At 45.4% G+C, this 27,078-nt stretch overlaps 1 protein-coding gene across 3 annotated transcripts in view; it reads right to left on the minus strand.

Moving 5' to 3' along the window:
• The window catches only part of LOC122079354 (probable tRNA (guanine(26)-N(2))-dimethyltransferase 2), a 65,420-nt gene that overhangs the window by 31,588 nt on the left and 6,754 nt on the right, over positions 1-27,078 (minus strand). For 2 of the 3 annotated variants that reach the window (XM_042645749.1, XM_042645750.1), the window contains exons 7-8: positions 5,799-5,887; positions 5,542-5,647 (exon numbers count right to left, since the gene is read on the minus strand). The exons of the other annotated variant lie outside the window; for it this stretch is intronic. In XM_042645749.1, coding sequence (XP_042501683.1) covers positions 5,542-5,647; positions 5,799-5,887 — 195 coding nt within the window. The remainder of the gene's footprint in view (positions 1-5,541; positions 5,648-5,798; positions 5,888-27,078) is intronic. 3 annotated transcript variants of the gene reach the window in all.

Raw genomic sequence — 27,078 nt, forward strand, 5'->3', positions numbered from 1 at the left:
AAAAATCCCAGCATTTGAAAGTTGAAAATTGCCCCTACAACCAAAAATCCAGTTTTTTTCTCTCGGATTGCTGAATGACTTTTATCCTTTTGGAATTCAATTTTTATACATTTTTTTGGATTCAAATAGGGGGTATTTGCATATTTATGGATAATATCTTAAGTAAATAAATATAAGAACATTTACTTAAATGATATTTGATATAAATAAGTGCCTAAACATAAGGAGACATACAGCCCAATAAGGCGACAGTCACCTGGCGCGTTGGCGATACCTCGACAACTATTTGTCGTCCTCTTTCTAACCCATCCGGATTTTCCACGATCAGATATTGGACGAAGAATATACAGCCTATGCAAAGTTTAGGGGGCTGAGTTTGAAGTTGGGTTGTTATGGAGAATTGTAGTACTCCAAGTCATGAACGCAACACAACTCGTTTCGTCGAAATCCGAGGTTGCATGAAAAAGATATGGCCATTTCTGCACGATCATTCCGAAAAATCCCAAAAATCCAATTCTACAAGATCTCGATGTTGCTTTTGTGTCTACATGGTTGCATCTTTATTTTTGCAAAGTTTGAGGATCTTTATGTAATTACCAGAAGTTCGGATGATCATAAACCAACAATTTAGATTTGTTCCAAGAGAGTTTGTGGTTTTTGAAAAGAAAATTACGACAGAAGGGGTTATTTGAAGTATTCAAAAGTTTGCTTGATTCCTTATCAGCGGCCCAATAAGAGCCACATCATTGAGATGCTTAATCCATAGGGGCACAAAGTTTGCCCTAACACCTAGCGCAAGAGATTCCACCACAAGCTTTTTCAGTGGCAGAGTGTACCCAGACACCATGCTCCATGTCACAGTGCAGCAAACCAATATTATGTGCTTCACATGTACATGAATGCCGTCATCGAGATGCCATTTCATTCGTCGCCAGTGGTCACGTAAGAGGGATCCAAATACAACGACCACCAAGTTTTCCTGCTCATTCTCGTTGATCCAATGGACATCGGATGCATCGTACCCCGTGTCCAATGGGAGCATGAAACATCGCCTGCAACGACATCAGCTCTTGCATATCATCAGATCCATGCATCAAGTGGAAGCTGATTGAGCAGCCATCGCGCCTTGTGCCTCTGTCAAGATCTAACGGCCAAATGTTAAGCACTCTTTGAAGATCTTCATCTAACGGCTGACAGTTATCTTGTCGTAGACCTTATGGTCCTTAGGGACCATGCGGTCGTTAGATGCGTATCTGACGGCAACTCCTTTATACAGATCCAACACATGCAATCTGAAGTGCATTTTGAAGACACAGATCTGATGGCTGAGATGCATTCCACATTACGGTGTTGCGTGCATACTCCATATGCTAATTAAAGATTCCCTTTGGAAGCTTCTGGTTGGCTGAAATTCAAATGCCCATAAGTCCCTAACCACAGCTCCGTTGTAACCTATTCAAGTTGTAGTGTGCTTGTTTCTTCGAGCTACACCCAACTGAAATGAAAAAAACAACGAGGAGAGTGAGGAAAAACCACGGTTTTTGAAGAGAAGCCTTTCGCCTTCTCTTATGTATATTGATTGAACTCCAACAACAAAGGCAAACCATGTGTGCTTCATTGGAGGTCTTTTGAGTTTGGTAGTTGGGTGTTAATGGTGGTTTATTGATGAGAAGACAAGCGACGCGGATCCGGGATCCAAAAGCTGGAATCGGATAGCTTATGGGCCCACAAGAATGATAGATAGCTTAAGAGTTTGGGTGGCAAACACGTAATATCCGAAGGTATTTAAAAGTAAGTAATTAGCAACTGGGTAGTTCTAGATTTAAAACTTTAAAAGAATGGGTTATTCTGGAAATTGAAGAAGAGTGGGTATAAACATAACTAAAGTTCAGGTACAGAGGGTTTTATGTAATTTTAAGTAACTATCTTTGTAAATTTAGAGAACCAGCCTTCTTCTTCTTCACGATAAACAGTAGGCATAAAAACAAAACCCAGAAATCGATCCAGCCGCCTGACCAAGGTTCCAACCCTCACAAAAATCTGGGAACAGGTTCGCCTTCCCCAACCGTGTTGAATCCAAGCAACCAATCTTCAAACGGAGGAGCTGAAACTTGAACTACACTGCTGCAATCATACCTGGCACAAGTTGCAGAACCAGATTTGGTTTCAAGTCGATTGCTCACAGCAGGACCAACCTTTGGGGGTAATACTCTAGGGTTTGAGTTGCCTTCAAGGCAGCACCCTTCGACCCAAATCTCTGAGTTAATCGGTAAAGGACAAGGGTTCAGCAAGCTTCCTTTTGGTGTTTGGTTTTACCGCCCAGCAGAGAAGGTGAACAGTAACCAATGAAACAAAGAGGAAACAAACGTGATAATAAGAAGCACGGAAGAAAAGAGAGAAGAGGAAGATCAGAGAAGGAGAGAAAATATTAGAGAGGGGAAAAGGTGTCCAAAGCTAACGGCAGCCATTGTCACAAACCAAGACTTCATTCAATCTTCAATTCTTCAGGATTCAAAACTGAAATCTCTATTGTCTTGCATGACTACTTAAAAGAAAATACCATCAATTAATGGAAACTAACCTAAATTAGCAACTGAAATCTGAAATTGAATCTCCCTACTAACTTGACCACACCCTACACTAACAATAAAGGAAACAAATCAAAGTACTATATTAATCCCAATTCTTCCCACACCCAAGTGAATCAACTTCAAGGAAGAAAAAGAGAAGATGAAAATAAAAGAAAGGAGAACGAAAGGGGAGATATTGAGAAGAAAAGAGGTCCCCACATGGTTGGACACACTTGGAGAGTCAAGTTTTCCATCCTATTGGTAGAGTTAAAGATTCCAGTGAGCACTTTAGACAAGTTGATTTCTTTGATTCATCTCTAGGTTCTCTAAGACATCTCTGCATACATCAGACAGGGGTTGTAAGCATTTTCATCTCTGAAAATTACTTTGATATCATTGTCTATGTATGTGTCTGCATACTAGCTATAAGAAAAGAGACTAGTAGAAATATGTTAGTTTGAACTTCGTTGTAGGGCAATTTGTACAAGCCTAAATTTGATTTTATCGTCTTATTGGGAGAATGTTCTCTCCCATAATGGATACTGTTATTTGTATAGGCATTGTGTGCACCCTCCTAGTCCTATGCTAGGTCAGTCACTTGTACTTGGAACTAAGTGCCCTCTCATTTCTATACTGGGAAAACTGGGTGTGGGTGCTCCCAACTGTTAAAGCAGTTAAAATGGTATATTGAATAGATACGAAACCTTCATAGACACTACTCTAGGGACATAGGCTTATTGTCGAACCTCATAAAAATATCTATGCTGTGGGTGTGGTTTCTTTCACATTGCCTGTATTATTTTTGGAGTGCTTATGGGCCGCAGGATGGGTGTGCACACCCGAAAGTGCCCATGTCAAGAGGCTCAGTGTGTGCACAACTATGTGTGTATTTATTCAAGTGCCGACAGTGGTTGCCTCATCAACATGTACAGTCAGAAAGGGAAAAGTATTGGTACACTGATTCACCCTCTCTCAATGTCAATTGGGACCCAACAACAATTTCGTCCCCACTTCTCAAACCCAAAGGGATATAAACCATATGGCAGGATTCATGGACACAAATGTCCACCCTAAGGTCCCCATTAGTGTACTTTAAGTTTGTAACATACGACAAACAAGTTCACCTAGAATTTATATAATCGTTTTTGTTAAAATACGCATGAATCGTAAGGGTATTGGAGTGGAGGAGAGTAGGAGACGAGGAGACGAGGAGTCACATAATACACGGAGATATTTTTGAGATTGTCAATTGGAAGAGGACACATGGGCACAATCACAGTTGTCAAGGCACCGGCTTGGCATCGAGCCGGTTTTTCCCAGGGCCTAGGCGACTGTCACTTTATTGATCTCATGTCACTTTATATTTGAGCACTTATTTATGCCAAATATCATTTAAGAACATTTACTTGAGATATTATTCATAAATAAGCAAATATCCTCCATTTGAATCCAATAAAAATAGTTTAAAAATCAAATTCTAAAAGAATAAAAAGTCAACCCCCCAGTCCAAGAACAAAAACTGGAATTTTGGTTGTGGGAGTGATTTTCAACTTCCAAATGCTGGGGTTTTCTCAATTTTGAAAATTTTATAAATCTTACCATGGTAAAACATTGCTAAAAAGAAAAAATCCAATAAAATAATCTTTTGTTTTGATAAAATTATTATCATTCAGGCGATTTTAACATCATTAATGCAATTTAAAATAAGTTTGTCCAAAACATAACTTCGTCATTACAACTCAGATTTAAGTAATCTCAGACTTGTTGGAAATCTGGTTTTGTGCTATACCTAATGCAAAAATTCTCATATACAAATAAAATCATTTGACCAATCAAACTTATTATAGAACAAGAGTATTTTTCTAAATGTTGATTTTTTATGATATTAGGTATACATAGCATACTCAATAATGCTAGAAAAGAGGGAAAATAAAAAAATAAGACTTGGTCACCTTATTCTTCCCCCTTCCCCGCAATGCCTTGGTTCACCTTTTCTCCGTGATAACTATGGGCACAATTGGATAAATATCACCCACCAGCTGACTCAATTTTTCTCTTTTCCTTCCTTTTCCCTTTATTTATAATTTTCACCATTATATTAAAGTCAAATAATTTAGGTAAAACAGCCAACTGACCATGGAAGCAAGCAGTAGAGAAAGGTTCCAACTTTGGTTCCTTTGTCTCACAATGAAATCTTCTTCTCCCTTTCTTTTTTTCAATTTTTTTTTTTAATACAAAGGCATGATCCCATGCGTCACACTGTGGATAAACATACCACACAAATCTAACGAAAACATTAGAAAAGGCATTATATTTTAAGAAAAGAGAACCAAAGCGTTCAATACAAATAAGGCGGTGGAATGCCTAGGTCCCAAAAAAGAAGTCTTGTTGCCTAGGCATAGGCGCAGCCTAAGCAATTCTTTGACAACTATGATGCATCGCAAGATGCAGTGTTGGAAGCAAGGATATAAACACAATTTGGCGAGGCAAACATTTTCACACAGATGCCCTACGCATAAATCTCATATGCTTGTCATAAGTAGGTAAACCAGACATTGATATACACAAATAACAATCAACAAACATCCAAATCAATTTAGCCTGGCGGCAGAAATAATCAGATTTGTCTAGCTCTCAATCTGAAAGATAAAATGAGGCCGATACAAAATGATGTGCTTTGAGCAAACTAATATGAATTATACAAAACTATGTCAATTTTTTTATAAAAGAATCATTTCACTACTTCACGTAATGGACTTTTCCCGTCATTTCTTGCAATTACTGTTTCTAAGATATTCTGGGTTATCCATCCACTCAGATACTTATTTTGAATGCAAGCCCATATTCGATTTTTCTAATGCATTCAAAAGTTCACAATTACTATACTGTTGGGAGATGCATCTCTATAATATCGTTGTTAGCCTCCAATAATACTTAGAGAAAGCAAGGGTATATGGAAACAGATGCAAACCTTCTCTACTGTCCTTCCAAGGCACTGCAGATGGAAAGAATCACAGCCAATGCACTGATAAACATAAGAGAGCTTAAGAGGCGTGTTCTTCATTGCACTTGCAGAACTGCAATATCACACAACCGTGCAATTTTAATTAATATGGATGGTTCAAATGTTCAATAGCCTAAGGTACAATTGGGACACTAAAACTATGTTTTATCAAATCAAATACTAGCAAATGTTAATGCTCATTTATAAGGAATTAAGTCACCCACGTGAATATCCGCACAAAGACCCGCACATAAAAATCCATTTGTACTGAGAGGACAGGAACAATGTATCTCTTGTAGCGATTTGCATGGCTCTGGTTCAAACAAAGCAGGGGGGGAATGTTAATACCCCATCTGAAATTGGATAAACCAATAAATGACAAGTCCCCAAAATACCCAATCAGAGAAAGAGAGAGAGGGAGAGAGAGAGAATGATGCAGTACAAGGTCAGTCTAGGAGGAGGAAGAACCAAAAGGGCCAGCCAGATCCGGCCCCTATTAAGGCCAATGACTTGAAAGTTCTAACCAGACCACATTAGGCCATCAACTTAAGTTATAGTCAAGCCCATACTTGGGCCCATATGTTGGTAATACATAAGCCTAATTCTGCCCCATATGTAGCCGGAGGAGATATAGTGGCAGATTCGGTGGGCCCATGTTGCTGTCACATGTTAAGGATATTTAGTTTAGTTAATATTTTGTCATAGATTTATTTCTTTGTGCTAGTTTTAGTTGCTAAGCCATTAGCAATATAAGAGTTTCTATATTGATGTTATGGAAACCAGAGATATTACAGGAATTTTCCATCTTTAAGTTGTAAGCTATTAGTAGTGATCACTTCTTATTTTTGTAACCCATACTTTTTATTTTCTAAATACAAGAGGGCTGCTGCTACAGCCCATGATTTTTCCAAATAACATATTGTCTCTTCAATGGAGCAGCAGCATTGTGGAGAACAAAGTGCAACAAAGGTGGTGATACTTTGGAATGGTGGGTGGTGAAGTGATGCGATCCCAGGGTTCGAAAACCCTGTCTAGGGACTCTGTGCGCCCAATAGAATAGTAGGAAACTCAACTTAAGAGTATAGTGGCCACCTGATTAATAATCATAATTCTCAAGGGTTTACTTGGTAGGTAAAAGAGAGAGTATAAATGAATTTAAGAATTATTGAGTGAGCATAAACTTGGAACAAATCAAAATAAAGGGACAAGACTTAATTAATATAACAAGGAAGGGCAATATGGGAAGTCCACTTCTAAAATTATACTATTGAAAAGCAGGGGGGAACATCTTCAACCTCAAGACGATACAACCAGCAGCAAGAAGTGAAATCTCCAAAGAGAAGAACTCCCTTGAAAGAACCTTGATTGAACTAGGGCTTTAGATTTTAAATCGCAGCAAAGGCCCTCTTTGATTCAGTACCTGCAGGCCTAACAGTTTGTAAAGAGGAGTTTAGGACCAGCAACTGAATCTTATGTTAGAGCAAAGGTCCAGCTCTGGTTCTAGTGTTAAACCACACTACAGAAGATGATTCAGGAGGAAGGTTCCTATGGTTTAGGTTGCCTATGGAAGGCCTTCCTTCACCCCAAATCTCAGACTCGATGGACAGCTCATTAGAGAGTTCAATCAAGTCTGTTGCGGTTCAGTTGGTGCAACAGTAACAGGGTAGGGGTAAGAACAGAAAACAAAAGGAAGAGAGAGGTGCAATTGAAGACCTACTTGCGAAAACGTCTTCAAAGACGATATTAATCCAACTGCCTCCATCAATCACCATGCTACATAATTGCACATTGCACTTCACACAGGTTTGGAAGATACTGCTACGACGCCAATCTTCATCCTCAACTACCTTCTGAGTTGTCAATGCATGATGAACATAAAGAAGGTTGTTGCTCCCGTCACTGTTGTTGTTGACTTCACCAAGCTCATGCTCTACCTCCAAACTATCTATCTCAAGATTCGATTGATCTTTTGGAGCAAGAGATATAAAAGAATCCTTGTCAATATAGGCTGTCGAGCCGTTGGATACTAGGCAGAGACATGCTTATACCATATGCATTTGAAACACTGAATGGGCAGCCTTTTGCATCATAGGGGTTCAATCAAAAATTCAAAACCCGTCGAGATGATGAATATGGCCAATTAGGTCATGAAGGTGGCATAGATGAACCACTCGCATGTGGCTTACTGAAGCAAGGATTAAAGTATCTGTATCGGTCGCCGTATCGGTGGCCCAAAATTAAGATACGTAACGGAGATACTCTAAGATACGCATATAAATGGATAGAAAACACTTTTTATACACTTTTGCATAAAAAATTTATTAAAAAAAGCTATTGATAACATGTATTATGCATAAACACCAAATTGAGGGTATCGCATTAAGAATTCAAGGTTTGTAGTTGTCCCATAAATGTAAAATCCGTGTTCCCAACCTTGATTTCCACTTTAGTTAGAGAGTAATATGCTGGCAGCAACTTTGGAACAAAAACCCCTCAAAAAATTGTGTTTTTTCTGAAAAATGACCCAACTTGGCCATTATATGACCGTAGCGCACTGTATCGGTACATATCGTACTATATCGGTATGTGATACGGCCAAATTGACTGCCCAGTAGGGTAAGGACACGTGTCACCCACCTGACAGAGGCTACAAGGGCTCTACCACGTTAACCACGTGAAGAGAATATCCCCACGAGGGGATAGGACGAATCCGATTAGAACTCTATAAGGAAAAGAGATTGGACCCGAGGAGGACTCCTCCAAGGGAAAGGGAAACCCTAAACCCTAAAAGCTATATAAGAGGGCCAGAGAGGAAGGAAAAAGGTAAGCATTACTACCCACACCATTACTCCTATAACAAAAACTGTGCGGCCAATCCCTAACTTGAGCGTCGGAGGACTAACCCCGGACAAAGTTCCGGGCCTCTACCGTCTGTGCTTGTGCAGGATCAGCTCATAGGGATTTTCGGCAGCAACAGATTGGCGCCGTCCGTGGGAACGACAGTAATGGTGGGGAGAACCTACAATCATAAGAAGACGAGAGCAGCATCGAACATGAACATAGGGGAGGAGGAACCTTCAGGAGGGCTCCCTCCCTTGACGGAAAATGGACGAGAAAGGTTGAACGATGGTCGGGAAGGTTCCGTGAGGTACCAGCATTCGGCCAGATATTCGGTGCGCGGAGATAGTGATCCCCCCCTCCTGGAGCGCAGGAATATGTGACAAGGGAGCAGTTCGAAGCCCTCCAGGACAAATATGACCGAATGGCCGAGGCAATGAAGGAGGTCTCCAAAGCTGTCTCTCAGAAGACCGGCAGAGCACCACAAGGCCCCCGCATCCAGCCCGTGAGAGCTCAAGACGAGGACCAGAGCAGTACGGGATCAATAAGGTCCGCTCGTAATCCTCGAAACAGAGCAACGGGGGAAAGTCCCGTACCCAGGGGAAGGACGCGGCATGCCGCCGGAGACCGACAAGGGGAACCACAACAAGGAGACGAACAAAGACACGGGGACTCGAGGTTGAAGCAGATGATCCTGGACCTAAAAGATGAGATCAATAAGGTGGTAGAAAATCAGACGGGAGCTCGCGAGCCAGACCTCACTAATGACACGGCTCTAGCTGATGAGGTCATGAGGGACCCGCTCCCGATCGGCTTTCTCCTGCCAAAGTACGACACCTACAACAGGTCTGGGGACCCCGTCAATCATCTGGAAGGCTTCAAGGTGGCCATGCAGTTCCATCGAGTCTCGGAAAACATCATGTGTCGCGCCCTGCCATTGACGTTCAGAGGAGTGGCAAGGCTATGGTACAACCCTCTACCGACGAAGTCGATCCACAGCTTCAGCGATCTAAGCTACTTCTTCGTGAAGGGATTCTCCAGTAGCCAACCCCTTCAGAAGACTACGTTGAACTTGACCAACATCAAGCAACATGAAGGAGAATCACTGCGGACTGCATGAAGCGCTTCCAACAAGAGAAAATCACGATCAGAGGTCTGGACCCGAAAGAAGAGTTCACAGCCCTGCTGGGAGGCGTCAAGGATAAGGAGCTGAAAAGGTCTTTGGCAAAGCATACACCGAGGAACCTGGCCAAGCTGAGAGCTCGGTGCGATAAGTACATTCAGATGGAAGAAACCCTCCAAGCCGATGAAGAAGCTGAAAGGAAGATGGGAAGGAAAAGGACCTCTAGGGCCGACGACAAACCCTCCGAAGAAGGCAAAAGACAAAAGTCTGAACGCGGTCGGGCACCCAGTCCACCAAGGAAGTTCGAAATATACGCACCCCTGAACCGGAGACGAACGGAGGTACTGATGCAGATAAAGGACTCCCCAGATGCCAGGGCCATGAAGTGTCCAGGGAAGATGGGATGACACCCCGAGAGACGCAATATGGACAGGTATTGCCACTTCCACAGAGACCATGGCCACAACACCGAAGACTGTTGGCACCTCAAGGGGGAGATAGAAGGAATGATCCGAAGAGGATATCTAGGCCGATTCGTGGACTGCGAAAAGGAGGATGCCCAAGACGGTAATGGCCGTAGGGATAACCGTCGGAGAGATGGCAGAGCTCGCTATGAAAGAAAGGGGGCCTGCCCGCAGAGGCAATCAGGAACGGCAAAGGGACCAGACACCCGAGGAAACTGACCATCGCCTCCGAGATGAGAATAAGAGCCCAACTAGAGTTATAGCGACCATTAGTGGAGGCCTAGCCGCTGGAGAAAGTTCATTCTCGGCCAGGAAGGCAAAATCCTATGCGAGAAGCGTGCATGTGGCTGAATGGTCGAATAAGAAGGCGAGGATCGGGACGGTTATTTCCTTCTCAGACGACGATCTGGAAGGGATGCACACCCCGCACAACGATGCCCTGGTAGTCACCATGACCATAGCAGATTGTAGAGTGAAGAGGATCTTAGTGGATAACGGCAGTTCAGCTGATATCCTGTTCTTGGAAGCTATTCGGAAGATGGGCCTAGACGAAGGAAAGTTTAAGAAAGTCAAACACCCGTTGCAGGGATTCTCCGGCGTCCCAGTAAAAGTGGAAGGATCGATTGAGTTGCCAGTAAGAGCCAGCACTGGGGACCGCCAAGTAACAGTCATAATCAACTTCCTGGTAGTAGGTATTACCTCGGCATACAACGCCATACTAGGGAGGGTTGGTTTGAACCTACTAAAAGCCGTCGTCTCTACCCCCCATCTCAAAATGAAATTCCCAACCAAGAACGGTGTCGGGGAATGTCGAGGCGATCAAGAGGCATCCAGAAGGTGCTACGCCACCACCTTATGGGGAAGAGAAAAGGCAGGCGAGGCGCTCCCGATAGAGGATTTACGCGATGGTGCCAGTTATCAACGGGGGGAACCGGCTGAGGATCTGGTACAAGTTGAGACCGAAGAGGGGGATAACGCTCGGCAATTCCAAATCGGGGCTACAATGCCAAGGCAACAACAAGAAAAACTCGTCTCATTCCTCCGAAACAACTCTGACGTCTTTACCTGGTCGGCTTCAGACATGCCTGGAATAGATCGAGAGGTAATAGAGCATCATCTGAATGTTAACCTGACGAAGAAGCCGGTGCAACAGAAGAAGAGGACTTTCGCCCCCGAAAGACAGCAGAAAATAGACGAAGAGGTAGAGAAGCTGCTGAAGGCCCAGTTTATCCGCGAGATCCAATACCCGGAGTGGATATCCAACGTGGTGATGGTCCCGAAGGCAAATGGAAAGTGGAGAATCTACATCGACTTCACCGACCTGAACAAGGCATGCCCGAAGGACGCATACCCCCTGCCGAAGATAGACCTCCTCATTGATGCCACGGCAGGGTACGAGGCGCTGAGCTTCATGGATGCGTACTCGGGGTACAATCAGATCAAGATGTCAGAGGTGGATGTCCCGAAAACATCCTTCGTGACCGAGGGAGGACTGTACTGCTGTGAAGTCATGCCCTTCGGGCTAAAAAACGCAGGGGCCACGTATCAAAGGCTGGTGAATAAAATCTTCAAGGGGATGATCGGCAAAACCATGGAGGTGTACGTGGACGATATGCTCGTAAAAAGCCTGAAGGCGGAATGACACATTCAAGACTTAGAAGAGGCGTTCCAGGTGCTGAGGCGGTACGGCATGAAGCTGAACCTGACAAAGTGTGCATTCGGAGTAGCCTCGGGAAAGTTCCTCGGCTTCATTGTCTCGGAGAGGGGAATTAAAGCCAACCTGGTGAAAATACAAGCCATTCGGGATATGAGGTCACCCCAGAATGTGAAGCAAGTCCAGGAGCTAACAGGTCGGGTCGCCGCCCTCGGGCGATTCATGTCTTGGTCGGCTAACAGGTGCCTGCCCTTCTTCAAAGCACTGAAGGGGGCCAAAAAGTTTGAATGGATGGAGGAGTGCGAAAAGTCCTTTGAACAACTGAAGGAGTACCTGGTCGCACCCCCACTACTAACGAAGCCAAATACCGAGGAGACCTTGTAGCTGTACCTTGCTGTATCAACAGTAGCGGTAAGCGCAGTACTAACGAAGGAAGAAGGAAGGCAACAACGGCCAATATACTACGTCAGCCGAACCCTGCTAGATGCCGAAACAAGATACAGAAAGACAGATAAAGTGGCGTATGCCTTGGTCACAGCGGCAAGAAAGCTGAGGCCCTATTTTCAATCACATACGGTATGCGTACTCACAGACCAGCCCCTGAAGAAGATACTACAGCGGCCAGATATGTCTGGTCGCCTGGTAAACTGGGCCATAGAGTTGGGAGAATTCGACATCCAATACAAACCGAGAACCGCAATTAAAGCACAAGCCCTCGCAGACTTTATCGCCGAGACGACGCTCCCTGATAATCCCCAGGAGATCGCTGAGGACCAAGGGGAAAAGGCTTGGACATTGTACGTGAATGGAGCTTCCAACAGCGCAGGAAGCGGCACAGGAATCATATTGGTCAGCCCCGAGGGTTTCAAGATAGAATACGCCCTATGGTTCGACTTCGATGCCTCCAACAATAAAGCAGAATACGAAGCGTTAATAGCCGGAATTAATCTGGCTCGGGCTTTGATGGTACAGGAGCTGGTGGTGCATAGTGACTCACAACTCGTGGTACGACAGGTGAATGGAGACTACGAAGCTAAGGAACTAAGGATGGTTGGATACTTGAAGACAGTGCGAGAAAGAATAACAGCCTTCAAGGATTTTGAGATAAGGCAGGTGTCCCAGGAAGAGAATGCTAGTGCAGACGCACTATCGCAATTGGCCACCTCCGACTTCACTGACCTCGGATGATCGGTGTATTTCGAAGTGCTACCACAGCCAAGTACCGAAAGACCCCGAGAGGTATTGCCTGTAGGCGAACACGGCCATAGCTGGATGGATGCCATAACCGAATACCTCAAGGAAGGAAAGCTCCCAGAGAATAGGGACGAGGCAAGGAAAGTACGAATGAGGTCGGCACGCTTCCTCTTGAAGGACAAGACACTATACAAAATGGGGTTCACCATGCCGTACCTGAAGTGTCTGGACCCCGCCGATGGCGAGTACGCACTCCGAGAAGTGCATGAAGGGATATGCGGCCAACACCTGGGAGCCCGGGCCTTGGCACATAAAGTGCTAAGGCAGGGTCTGTACTGGCTGACCATGAGGAAGGACGCGGAATCACTAGTCAAGAAGTGCGTCAAGTGCCAGATGTTCACCCCCGTTCCCAGGCTACACTCTACCGAGCTTTCATCTCTATCGAGCCCAATACCATTCGCCATGTGGGGAATCGACATCCTGGGCCATTCTCCCTGGCCACGAGACAAAGGAAATTTGTCGTGGTGGCGGTAGACTACTTCACGAAATGGGCAGAAGCCGAAGCACTGGCGACTATAACCGAAAAGAACGTAAGGGATTTCTTCCAGAGGACAGTAGTCTATCGATTTGGAATCCCTTGGGTTGTGGTAACGGACAATGGAACTCAATTCGCCAACCCGACCTTCGACTTGTTCTGTGATGCCCTCGGCATTGACCACAGGAAAACCTCTGTCGGTTATCCACCGACCAACGGGCTGACAGAGGTAACCAACCGTACACTGCTTCAAGGAATGAAGAAGAGACTGGATGACGCCAAAGGACTATGGGCAGACGAGTTACACCACATCCTCTGGGCCTACCGGACAACTGAGAGATCGGCCACCGGAGAAACACCATTCATTTTTACTTACGGCACTGAAGCTGTATTTCCAGTGGAGATAGGGGTCGTAACCCATCGGATTCAGTACTACAATTAAGAGGGAAACGATGGAGGGCTCCGAGCGAATTTAGACCTCTTGGCCGAAGTCAGGGACACCTCGCAAGAAAGGATGACCGCTTACCAACAGAGGGTTGCGAGGCACTACAACACCAAAGTTCGAAAGAAAGAGTTCAGAATGGGTGACCTCATCCTCAGAAAGGTTGAAGTATCAGACCTGAGACATCAAGGGAAGCTAGCTCCAAATTGGGAAGGTCCCTACAGAGTCTCAAGGGTAATACGACCAGGGTCCTATCACCTGGAGACTACGGGGGGAGAAAGGGTACCCCGATCGTGGAACTCTGAGAACTTAAGAAAATTCTATCACTAGTGAAGTAGCAAGCACACTTGTTTTTGTAATTTTTGCAATTTTTGCTCCTATGCACTTTTAAGTTGTAATTCCTCATCCTAAACTTCGGAGGATCTTATTCATGAAAAATACGAAAGCTGGTTTACGGCAATTGAGAGGAATTCTCCCGTATGGTGACCTTAACTCTGTCGAACGGATACAGCCGAAGGTCCTCACCTCGGTCGGGGTTCAGGCTAAGGCCGAGCCGAGCTGTCAGATGGTCCTCACCTCGGTCGAGGGCTCAGGCCAAGGCCGAGCGGAGCTGACCGAAGGTCCCCACCTTGGTCGGGGGCTCAGGCAAAGGCCGAATCGAGCTGACCGTGGGTCCTTACCTCGGTTGGGGGTTCAGGCAAAAGCCGAAGGGACCTGACCAAAGGTCCTCACCTCGGTTGGGAGTTCGGCCAAAGCCGAACGAACCTGACTGAAGGTCCTCACCTCGGTTGGGAGTTCAGGCCAAGGCCGAACGGACCTGACCGAAGGTCCTCACCTCGGTTGGGAGTTCAGGACAAGGCTGAACGGATCTAACCGAAGGTCCCTACCTCGGTTCGGGACTCAGGCCAATGGCCGAGGGGACCTGACCGAAGGTCCTCAATTTGGGAGGGAGGGACAACGGTCGAAGGATCTACCCTCAGCTGGATCTTCGGATCAATACCAGTTTAAAGGACCCTTCAGCCGGAGCTGAGGGGGAATATAACACTTGGTGAAAACCACACTTGTTCAAGATCCCTCAAAAGTCCATAGCCCTCGGATTCGGGAAACCTCTCGGATAGGCCGAGGGAGCAGGACCGAGCCGTGCTAAAGTAGACGTGCAGATCCTTAGGCTGCCAACAATGGGTTTCGGCCTCCTTGCACGTATCTACGGGCTGAAGATCACCTCACCCAAGAGAAGACGAAAAAGTGAGTCGAGGCATACAAAGGGAAATAGTCATTAAAAAAAAAAAAGTGACCCGAAGGCCGAGAGTACATTAAAAGACCCGAAGGCCGAGAGTACATTAAAAGACCCGAAGGCCGAGAGTACATCAAAAGACCCGAAGGCTGAGATTACATGAAGAAGCCTGAAGGCTCATATCAAAAACAAAGCTCAAGGGCTGAGCCAAGGCCCAGGGCGGCTTCAGAGGGCATCCATCGGATTCACGGCCTCATCCTCGACATGGTGGGTCTCCCCATCGGAGCCATCGTGACCAGGAGTCGGAGGGACCTCGCGTTGTGGCTGAACCTCACCTTCCTCACTGCAGCCTCCACCGTCGGCATCGGCAACCTTGGTGGCTGATGGGGCCGCCTCAATACCCTCCTCTTCGAAGATGAGCCCGCTGTCCTCAAAGGAGACCCCTGGGTAACGCTCGAGGACCCAGTCTCGGACCTCGGTAGCGCCCATGGTGAACCCAGGGGCGATGGCACACTTAATTTCTTCACGTAAGTCCTCGGAGGACCTGTACTTCTCGGCCCCTCGGGCCTCGGCCTCGGCCTCCTGAACCCTCACCTTCATCTGAGCCTTCAGCTCCACCAACTTCCTATCGCATTCCTGGCGCGTAAGGAGGAGGTCCGATTCCAAGTGCTCCACCTTCTCGAGGAGGACCAAACGCTCATTCTCCAAGACTGCCTTCTCTCGTTCGGCGATCTCGAGGTCTCGGCCCATAGCTTCAACCCGAACCTCCAGCTGACCCATCTGGTTTTGGGCCTACATGAGATACCGAAGGTCAGAATGCTGTGGTGAAAAATAAACAAAGGTCAAGAGGACCGAAGCTTACCCCGGCCATGAAGATGCAGGCGTTGGTTATCATAGCCGCCGTCCCTTGCCGTTGAGCTTCGGCGGCATCTCGGGGAAGACTGCCTTTCATCACCAGCTCACGAGCAACACGCGCGACTGCCAACGTGTCATCGTCCTTGACCGACCACTGAGGGACAAATCCGACTTTGGCCCTCACGTTCCCCACCCTCGGGCTTCTGAAGTCCGCGACGGGGGAGGGGTCTCGGGCAGGCATGTCACGGCCAGGAGCAGTGAGGGCTTGGACTGCCTCGGTGCTCGGTCCCTCGCCCCTAGCTCTTTTCTTCGGAGTTTCGGAGGGCCCCTTCTTCTCTTTCCTCTTCGGCCTTGGTTGCTGCTAGACATCCCGCGCCCTGGCCTCCCTTATTTGGGCTTGCCTTGTCGCCGCGGCAGCTTTAGCCTCGGCCCTGGAGATTTGCACTGCATAAAAAACGAAAGGAGTCAGTACGAAACACTGACGCCCAAAGGAAATAAACTGGGGCTAGCCTAACTCACCCAGGCTAAGCCCGAATCTGAACAGTATGGCGTCGGACTTAATGCAGTTGGCCTCGACTGGAGGACAGGTTTTTTGTCGCCTCGCCATCGCCAACGACTCCGCGTCTGGCCCGAAGAGGGCAGGGGTGGAGTTCACCTCCCTAAGGTCAGGGATATCCCAGACAGTGCAGAAGGGCACCCCCTCGGACGACCTCACGAAGAACTTCTCCTTCCACCCATGGATCGACGTCGGGTAACCACTCAGTAGCCGAAGGTCCTTCCGGGGGCAGAAGTAGTACCAGCCCGAAAGCCCCTTATAGGCCTGAAGGAAGAAGCAGTTGATGAACAGAGGGAGGGTGAGAGGCCTCTGGTGCCTTGAGAAAAGAACGACGAAGCTGAGCACCTGCCGCCATCCGTTCGGTGTTAGCTGGGTCGGACAAATCCCATAGTGCCGAAACACTCGGGCGAAGAAGGGATGGAGGGGAAGCCGAAGGCCGGCCTTAAACACCTTGTACATGCACAGCTCTTCGGAGTTCCGATAGCTGGCTCGGTCAGACGGTCTGGGCAGCCGGAGCTCGAAAGCGTCCGAGATACTAAAGGAGGCCCTCAGCTCCTCCAGTTCCGGCTCATCCATTGTGGATACGATGTGGAGAGCCTCCACCTCTAAGGGTTCTTGCGTCTGGGCTCAGGAATCGAGCATCCTCTCCTTAAATCCTGTACCGTTTGAGCCACCCTTGGACCCAGACGGCGAGGCCGCAGACGATGAGTCGCGGGAAGAGGGAAAATCGGTGGAGTCCGAGGACATCCCTCGGACCTCCCCTGGACTCCGACGCCTACGGTTAGACTTTGTCCTCTCGGAGGACGATGGACTGTAGCCCGACGAACAAGACATGGAACTTACTTTCGGAGTATTGCTAAACTATAGGAAAGTCGAGACCGAGGGTATGCTCTCCGAAGGAAACACAGACCGAAGGAAGCTTCTCCGAGGGAAAAAGAAAAGTGCCCCACAAATGGACCCCCACATTATATAGATGGAAGAAAAACGGTACGACTACCCGAGCATTAATGGCGCCTCCACGTCACCGAGTATGAACCCTCGAGGTTTGCGCCCGAACGAACCTGACCGAAGGTCGTCACCTCGATTGGGAGTTCGGGCCAAAGGCCGAACGGACCTGATCGAAGGTCCTCACCTCGGTTGGGAGTTCAAGCCAAGGCTGAACGAACCTGACCGAAGGTCCTCACCTCGGTTAGGAGTTCAGGCCAAAGCCAAACGAACCTGACCGAAGGTCCTCACCTCGGTTGGGAGTCCAGGCAAGGCCGAACGAACCTGACCGAAGGTCCTCACCTCAGTTGGGAGTTCAGGTCAAAGTCGAACGGACTTGACTGAAGGTCCTCACCTCGGTTGGGATTTCGGCCAAAGCCGAACGGACCTGACCGAAGGTCCTCACCTCGGTTGGGAGTTCAAGCCAAGGCCGAACGGACCTGACCGAAGGTCCTCACCTCGGTTGGGAGTTAAGGCCAAGGCCGAACGAACCTGACTGAAGGTCTTTACCTCGGTTGGGAGTTCAGGCCAAAGCCGAACGGACCTGACCGAAGGTCCTTACCTCGGTTGGGAGTTCAGGCAAAGCCAAAGCCGAACGGACCTGACCGTAGGTCCCTACCTCGGTTGGGAGTTCGGCCAAAGCCGAACGGACCTGACCAAAGGTCCCTACCTCGGTCGGGAGTTCGGGTCAAGGCCGAATGGACCTGACCGAAGGTCCCCACCTCGGTTGGGAGTTCGGCCAAAGCCGAATGGACCTGATCGAAGGTCCTTACCTCGGTTGGGAGTTTAGGCCAAAGCCGAACGGACCTGACCGAAGGTCCTTACCTCGGTTGGGAGTTCAAGCCAAAGCCGAACAGACCTGACCGAAGGTCCTCACCTCAGTTGGGAGTTCAGGCCAAGGCCGACGGACCTGACCGAAGGTCCCTACCTCGGTTGGAAGTTCGGCCAAAGCCGAACGGACCTGACCGAAGGTCCCTACCTCAGTTGAGAGTTCGGCCAAAGCCGAACGGACCTGACCGAAGGTCCCCACCTCAATTGGGAGTTCAGGCTAAGGCCGAACGGACCTGACCGAAGGTCCTCACCTTGGTTGGGAGTTCAGGCCAAGGCTGAACGGACCTGACTGAAGGTCTTCACCTTGGTTGGGATTTCGGCCAAGGCCGAACAAACCTGACCGAAGGTCCTCACCTCGGTTGGGATTTTGGCCAAAGCCGAAGGGACCTGACCGAAGGTCCTCACCTCGGTTGGGATTTCGGCCAAGGCCAAACGAACCTGACCGAAGGTCCTCACCTCGGTTGGGATTTCGGCCAAAGCCGAAGGGACCTGACCAAAGGTCCTCGAAGGTCCTCACCTCGGTTGGGAGTTCAGGCCAAGGCGAACGAACCTGACCGAAGGTCCTCACCTCGGTTGGGATTTCGGCCAAAACCGAAGGGACCTGACCGAAGGTCCTCACCTCGGTTGGGAGTTCAAGCCAAGGCCGAACGGACCTGACCGAAGGTCCTCACCTCGGTTGGGAGTTCAGGCCAAGGCCGACGGACCTGACCGAAGGTCCCTACCTCAGTTGGGAGTTCGGCCAAAGCCGAACGGACCTGACCGAAGGTCCCCACCTCAGTTAGGAGTTCAGGCCAAGGCCGAACGGACCTGACCGAAGGTCCTCACCTCGGTTGGGAGTTCGGCCAAGGCCGAACAGACCTGACCGAAGGTCCTCACCTCGGACGGGGGGCTCGAACAAGCCCGAGCCGAACTGACCGAAGGTCCTTACCTCGGTTGGGGGCTCTGGCATAGCCGAGCCAAACTGACCGAAGGTCTTCACGTCGGCTAACCGAAGGACTCGGTCGCAAGCAGGACTAGAGCCGAAGCTGAAGGAATAAGGCCGAAGGGATAAAAAATAAATAAATAAATAAATAAAAAATAAAAAAAGAGAAAAGATGAAAAACTTGATTACTCCCACAGGAAGAGTCTCTTGGGGGAGTAAGGGGGCTCCTGATACGGCCAAATTGACTGCCCAGTAGGGTAAGGACACGCGTCGCGCACCTGGACACGTGTCACCCACCTGACAGAGGCTGCAAGGGCTCTACCACGTTAACCGCGTGAAGAGAATATCCCCACGAGGGGATAGGACGAATCCGATTAAAACTCTATAAGGAAAAGAGATTGGACCCGAGGACTCCTCCAAGGGAAAGGGAAACCCTAAACCCTAAAAGCTATATAAGAGGGCCCGAGAAGAAGGAAAAAGGTAAGCATTACTACCCAGACCATTACTCCTATAACAAAAATTGTGCGGCCAATCCCTAACTTGAGCTTCGGAGGACTAACCCCGGATAAAGCTCCGGCCTCTACAGTCTGTGCTTGTGCAGGATCAGCTCATACGGATTTTCGGCAGCAACAGTATGTATCGGTCGATACGCACCAATACGTACCGATACATACCGAAATGTACATTTCACTTGATTTTATTTTTTCATAGAGTATCGATACGTATCAGTGCATATCGTATCATATCGGTGATGTATCGATATGTATCATAGGATACATATTGATACAAAAGGGTTTTTCTATGTATCGTATCGATGTGCATCGTATCGGTAAGGAACAATACAGATACGCATTGACCGATACGGTACGACACATACCGATACTTAAAACCCTGTACTGAAGATGTTTTCGGTTGAGAAGGTTTCTTGCTCGTGCTATCACCATAGTTGTCAACGCACCGCCTTGGTGTCCAGGCAGTTTGCCTAGGTCCTAGGCAACTGTCGCCTTATTGCATTACATGTTGCCTTATATTTTGGCACTTATTTATGCTAAATATCATTTAATTCATTGACTTAAGATATTATTCATAAATAAGCAAATATCCCTATTTGAATCCAATTAAAATAGTTTAAAAATCAAATTCCAAAAGGATGAAAAGTCAACCCCCAAACCTAAGAACAAAAACTTGATTTTTGGTTGTAGGAGTGATTTTCAACTTTCAAATGCTGGGGAAACACTATTTAGGCCATCCCTATTTTTTTTGTTGTAGGAAACAGTTGCCTCATTTATTTACTTATTATTCTGCTTCCCATTTCTTTCATTGTGAACCATATATTTTTGCCAAACATTGTCGCTCTTCGTATCCCTATAATGGTAATAGATCTATTGTTCCTTTTTACATTGTGCAAATTGTTGTTTGGGGACCCTCTACTACTATCTCTTTATTTGGTTATCACCACTTTGTTTCATTGTTGATGATTTTTCCCGTGCTACTTGGACTATTCTAATGAAACATAAGAGTGATGTTGATGATACCTTCAAAATTTTGTATCAGATGATTTGTAATCAGTTTGAAAGCAAAATTAAAATTGTTCATTATGGTAAAGGGGGGAGTAGGTGTATAGTAACGTTCAAAACTTTTTTACTAACAACGGCATTATCCATTAGCTGGCTTGTATTGACACACCCCAACAAAATAGGGTCGTTGATAATAAAAATCACCATTTGTTGGAAGTCAATGGGAGTTTTCTCTTTGGAATGCATGTTCCCAAAACTTTTGGGTCCAATGCTCTCCTTATTACTGCTTTTTGAATCAACTGCATACCAACAAAACTTTTTGGTTCCAAAACTCCTTTGGAATCCTTGTCTCCTCGGTCTTCTAGTTTCTCTCTTCCCCCCAAGGTGTTTAGATGTGTTTGTTATGTCTATGTTAATAAATCCTCTTGGACTTAACTAGACCCCAAGTCTCTCAAATGCATCTTTTTTTGCTATTCCTCCACTACCAAAGGTTACAAGTGCTATCATCCTTCTTCCTGATGGCGGCTTCTCTCCAAATATGTCACCTTCCTTGAGCTTGTACCCTTTTTTTCTTCCCATCAGAATCCTCTTCAAGGCGAGAGTAATGGGAATGAAGAGGTTGTTGATGTCATTCCTTTTCTCCCCCCTTGCCTATTTCCCTTTTTATGCTTGACATTGGGAAACACAAAGAGGTGAAAATTGTTGACATTGTTGATCATTCAGGTGGTGTTTCAGGCTCTGATAATGCGAGGGAGTTATTTGTGTATAAAAGAAAGGGAAAGAAGACCTGCTAAGAGTCCTCTTTTGATCTACAGCCTGAGATCCACCTTCCTCAGTCATGTAACAACTCTTCTCCTTCGTTTTAGTTAGACCTTCCTATAGCCATTAAAAGAGAAAGAAAGCTTGCATTAATCTTTTGTTTCCCATTATGCTCTTTTCCCTATAGGTGTTGCTTTCACTATTGTTTTTTCCTCTATTTCCATTCCCACGAATGTCACTGAAGCTATGTCTGACCCTAAGTGGAAGCAAGCCATGTCTAAGGAAATAATGGTTCTTGAGAAAAGTTGTACTTGGAAATTGGTTGATCTTCCCAAGGGGAGAATTCCAGTTGAATGCAGGTGGGTCTTCACAATCAAGTACCAGTTAGATGGTGTTATTGAGAGATATAAGACAAAGATAGTGGCTAAAGGATACAGCCAGGTGTATGGGATTGATTATCATAAGACATTTGCTCCTGTGGCTAAACATAATTCCATAAGGGTCCTTTTATCACTGGCAGTAAACAAAGACTAGCCATTATATCAGTTAGATATGAAGAATCCTTCCTTCATGGTGATTTAAAAGAGGAGGTGTACATGCAAACTCCTCCCTGATTCAAGTTCCCTTCAGTTGGAGGAAGGTGTGTCTCCTCAAAAAGGCTCTATATGGTCTCAAAGAGTCTCCAAAGGTGTGGTTTGAAAGGTTCAAACAGACTATTCTGAAGAATAGGTATTCCCAGAGTTAGGCTGACCACAATTTGTTTACCAAGCAAGGTAATGGAACCATCATAACCCTGATTGTTTATGTTGACGAAATTGTGGTGATTGGAGCTGACAGAGCTGAGATAGCCAGGCCAAAAACCTAGTTAACCCAATAGCTTGAGAACAAAGATCTGGGGCCTTTGAAGTACTTCTTGGGAATTGAAGTGTCCAGATCCAAGAAGGGAATAATATATGTCAAAAAAAGTTTGTTCTAGATCCATGGTTTTAAGTATCGGTGCGTATCGTGCCGTATCGGCCGATACGTATCCGTATCGGTAGGCATCGGCACGATACATACCGATACGCTACGGGGAATTTTGGGCCCCCTTTTACGTATCGCTGTATCGTGTGTATCGTATCGTACCGTACCGTATCGGTACCGATACATACGATACTCTACAATACGAACTTTTGAAAATCTGGAAATTCCCGAGAGTATCGGTACGTATCGGTATGTATCCACCGTATCGTGCAGTATCGAGCCGTATCGTACTGTATCGGTACCGTATCGGTACGTATCAACTGAAAATATGAAAATTCCCGTGAATGTGCCTTTTATTGTTTGAAACAAACACTTCAAACTCTCACCAATAGTTTTCTATATTTCTCTTCTTTCTTCCCCTTTGATTCACACACCTTTTTGGAGACTCAAATGGTAGATTAAAAGAAACATTGTCGAAGTGAATGGTTCAAAGAAGGAGAAAAACATAGTCCAAGAAGAACCTTGAACTTGAAAGTTGAAAATTTTGAATAGTAAGTTCTTGAATCTTTACTCACTTTTTTCAACTTTAACCTTAGATTTTCAAGTTTTTTTACAAATCTAAGGTTCATCATAGGGGTGTCAACCGGTCGGGTCGGTTCGGTTTCGATCGGGCTTAATCGGGCTTAAAGACTTTCAAAGGCTACACCGTGTCCGCCCATTTAACTAATCGGGCTTAGTTATTGAGGGCATGGTACACTTTATATTCGGTCGGTCGGCCTCGGGCTATAATCGGGCCACCTTAATCGGGCTTTAGTCGGGCCTTAATTGGGCTACGGACATGTTTAATGTTAAACGGGCTTTAACCGGTTTTTAAACGGACCCCTCTTTAAAATGTGCTCTTATATTCCGGCCCACTCATGCAAACCCAAAAAAATGACAATAAATTAATAAATGATACCAAATATAACCATTATTTAAAATATGAACATGTTTTTACTTTTTAGTTTTTACTTTCTAATTTGGGGGGTAAAATAGGTATTCTACAATCATTAAAGGGTCGGGCTAGGCCAGTGCACAATAGGCCGGTCTCGATCGGGTGTTAAACGGTCGGTCTCGGTCGGGCGCCCGATGGTCCAAGTAGCAAAACCAAGACCGACTGTTTATAAACGGGCCGGGCTCAAGCCCAACACGTTTAATAAACGGTCCGGGCTGGACCGGTCTATAAACAGTCGGTCCCGATCGGTTTAGTCGGTTCAGGCCACGAATTGACACCCCTAGTTCATCATACTTAGAATCACATTTTGTGCATCATTATTACATGAAATCATTGGATTTATAAGGATTTACAAACTTTTTTCAAGAGAAAATGAGGGTTTCAATTTATTTCAAATTTCTTAGATCTACTCATGCTCAATGATTAAAAATGTTTAGATTTTTTATATGTTATGTAAAACAAGTGTTCTACAACTTCCATGGAAAATTTTGATTTTTCTCAAAAAAATATATTTGTCTATCAATACCATACCCTCATCATTTTGAACATTTTCAACTCAATATATTTGTCTATCAATACGATACCCTCCACTTAAGTATTTATGCATTCTACATGTTATGTATAACTTTTTTTAACTGTTTTTTTTATGCAAAAGTGTATAAAAATGTGTTCCCTATCCATTTATGTGCGTATCTTTAGCGTATCTTAGCGTATCTCCGATACGATACGATACCCTCCGATACGTATCTTAATTTTGACCGACCGATACCGATACTTTAATCCTTGTCTAGATCTGTTGAAAGAAACAAGAATGTTGGGTCGCAAACCTTGAATTTCTCCTATTGAGCAAAATCATAAACTAGGAGAAGACTGTGAACCTTCCTCTGTTGATGCATGGAACATTAGAGGCTAGTCAGGAAGCTTATATATCTGTCTTTGACTCATCCAAACATTACTTATGCAATGGGGGTGATAAGTTAGTATATGCATACCTCCAAGAGCGGGCACTTGGATGTCGTCTACCGCATTCTCAGATACTTGAATTTATCCCCAGTGAATGCACTGCTTTATGCTAGGCATGACCATCTGAGGATAGAGGGCTACATTGGTGTTGATTGGGCTCGTTCAATTTCTGACAGAAGATCTACATCAAGTTATTATACATTTGTGGGTGGTAACCTGGTCACATGGAGAAGCAAAAAACAACCTGTGGTGGCCCGATTTAGTGCAAAGGCAGAGTTTAGAGCTATGGCTCGTGGAGTTTGTGAACTCCTCTGGTTGAGAAGGCTGACCCAAGAGTTGGGATCTGATACTAAGGCACCCATGAGACTCTATTGTGACAAGGCTGCCATAAATATAGCCCAACACCCTATGCAACATGACAGGACAAAGAACATAGAGATGGACAGACACTTCATCAAAGAAAAGATTGACTCTGGTTACATATGCACACCTTTTGTGAAGACTGATGTCTTCACAAAGGGGCTCATCCATTATCAGTTCAGTTCTCTGTTGTCCAAACTGGGCATGTATAACATTTATTCTCCAGCTTGAGGACGAGTGTTAGAGTTTGTGTACTAAGGGCAGCTTGGGAACAAGTTAAGTTACCTGTTGTCTTTTATTGTAATTTTATTTTTTCCTTTTTACCTCCCTGGGGAAGTGTATGTAATTCCTCATATTATATTAGTGAAGCAATATATGTGTGAGAGGCATCATTCTCTCACATATAAGATTTTACCACATCTTTGTCCTCCTTCCTCCTTTACTCCCTTGTTCTCTTACAACCACATCTGTCAAGGTGTCGCCAGGGCATCGTAGCGCCTTGCTGCCCAGGCGGTTTGCCTGGGTCCTAGGCGCCTGGCGCCTTATTCCACTGCATGTCACCTTATATTTTGGCACTTATTCATTTACTTAAGATATTATTCATAAATAAGCAAAAACACCTTATTTGAATCCAATAAAAATAGTTTAAAAATCAATTTCTAGAATGATAAAAAGTCAACCTTCTAGTCCAAGAACAAAAACTGGATTTTTTGTTGTAAGAGCGATTTTCAACTTTCAAATGCTGGAATTTTTCTCAATTTTGAAATTATTATAAATCTTATTATAGTAAAACATTGCTAAAAACCAAAAGTTTCAGAAAAATAATCTTTTGTTTTGATGTCCATAAAATTATTTTCATTCAGACGACTTTAACAGCATTCACGCACTTTAAAATAAGTTTGACCAGAACATTACTTTGTCATTACAGCTCAGATTTAAGTAATATTAGACTTGTTGAAAAGCTAATTTTGCAGTATACCTCATGCAAAAATTCTCATGTAAAATAAAATCATTTGACTAGTCAAACGTATTATAGAAAATAGCATTTCTATAAATGTTGATTTTTTATGACTTAATGTGTCTTAAAATTGATTTTTGATGACTTGATGTGGCTTAATAATGGTTTTTTTATGATACAAGGTATATGTAGCATACTAAATAATGTTAGAAAAGAGGGGGGAAAAAAATAACACTTGGTTAGGTTGTTCGCCTTAAGGCAGGTGCCTTGTCGCCCAAGCCCTTAGGTGGCTCTCCAACTTTTTGGTTCGCCTTGATTCTATAACAACTACGCTTACAACCTTTAGATTCTAACTACTTTGTCACACCCAAGACACGGCCCAGATCTGTTGAGTCCCAAAGGTTGCACAAGACACGGAGAGGTGGTAAGGGGGGGCATCTCTTTAGTCCCACATTGGCTAGGGGTGCGATTGGGCTAATTGATAACCTTTAGCACCTCTTTTAGAGTCACAACATGTTTTAAAGTTGTGAGTTCCGGGGCCAAAGTGAACAATATTGTGGCTTGGTATGGAGTTGGGGCTTTACATGGTTCATTGCGAATCTGGTTTTCTAGTCTCGATTATTCAGTCCAGTCAGCCTCATTAAAAAGAGAGAGAGAGAGAGAGAGAGAGAGAGAGAGAGAGAGCAAAAGATGGTTTAGAAAATGAAAAGGTTTTAAGATATTCACTCCCCTCCCCTGAACTATGGTGAAATATCAAGCTCCCCCACATTTTTTCAAAAATACCACTCCCCTCCCCCTAAACTCAAAGATTCTACCTATCATCCCTCACCGTGAAGAATTACCGTTTAGTCATCAATTTTTTTTTCTTAATACCAAAACTACCCCTATACATGTTGAATACCCAATATGTCCTTCATGAAGTAAAACGACCAAACCCTTTCCCTCTCAACCGTCTTTAGTTCACTCTCTGTATCTCCTACTGCTTCACTTTAGGTATAGCAGAAGCAGGTTTCTCGAATGTCCTTTATCTTGCACCATGAGGGCATCAGAGGCCTCTATAGAGGTTTTGGCACTTCCCTGATGGGAACCGTCTCTGCTCATGCACTGTACATGACGGCGCTCGAGGTCACTAAGAACAGTGTAGAATAAGGAAGGAGAGAAAGGAGTTGTCTGAGAAGGAGAGGGAGAGAGAGGAAATATTCTCTTTAGCTTTCATCGGTTTTGGCTTTGTGAGATTCAAACAAGGTGAAGGAGATCTTTGTAAGAACCAAGAAGCATATCTAATACTATAAACTGTCTTTGCGAGAGGGTTTTTTTAATTTGTTGTTGGATTAGAGCTTGGGTTTTGGTTGTTCTTG

The sequence above is a fragment of the Macadamia integrifolia genome, chromosome 5, assembly GCF_013358625.1.
Source record: "Macadamia integrifolia cultivar HAES 741 chromosome 5, SCU_Mint_v3, whole genome shotgun sequence".
NCBI classification, from domain to species: domain Eukaryota; kingdom Viridiplantae; phylum Streptophyta; class Magnoliopsida; order Proteales; family Proteaceae; genus Macadamia; species Macadamia integrifolia.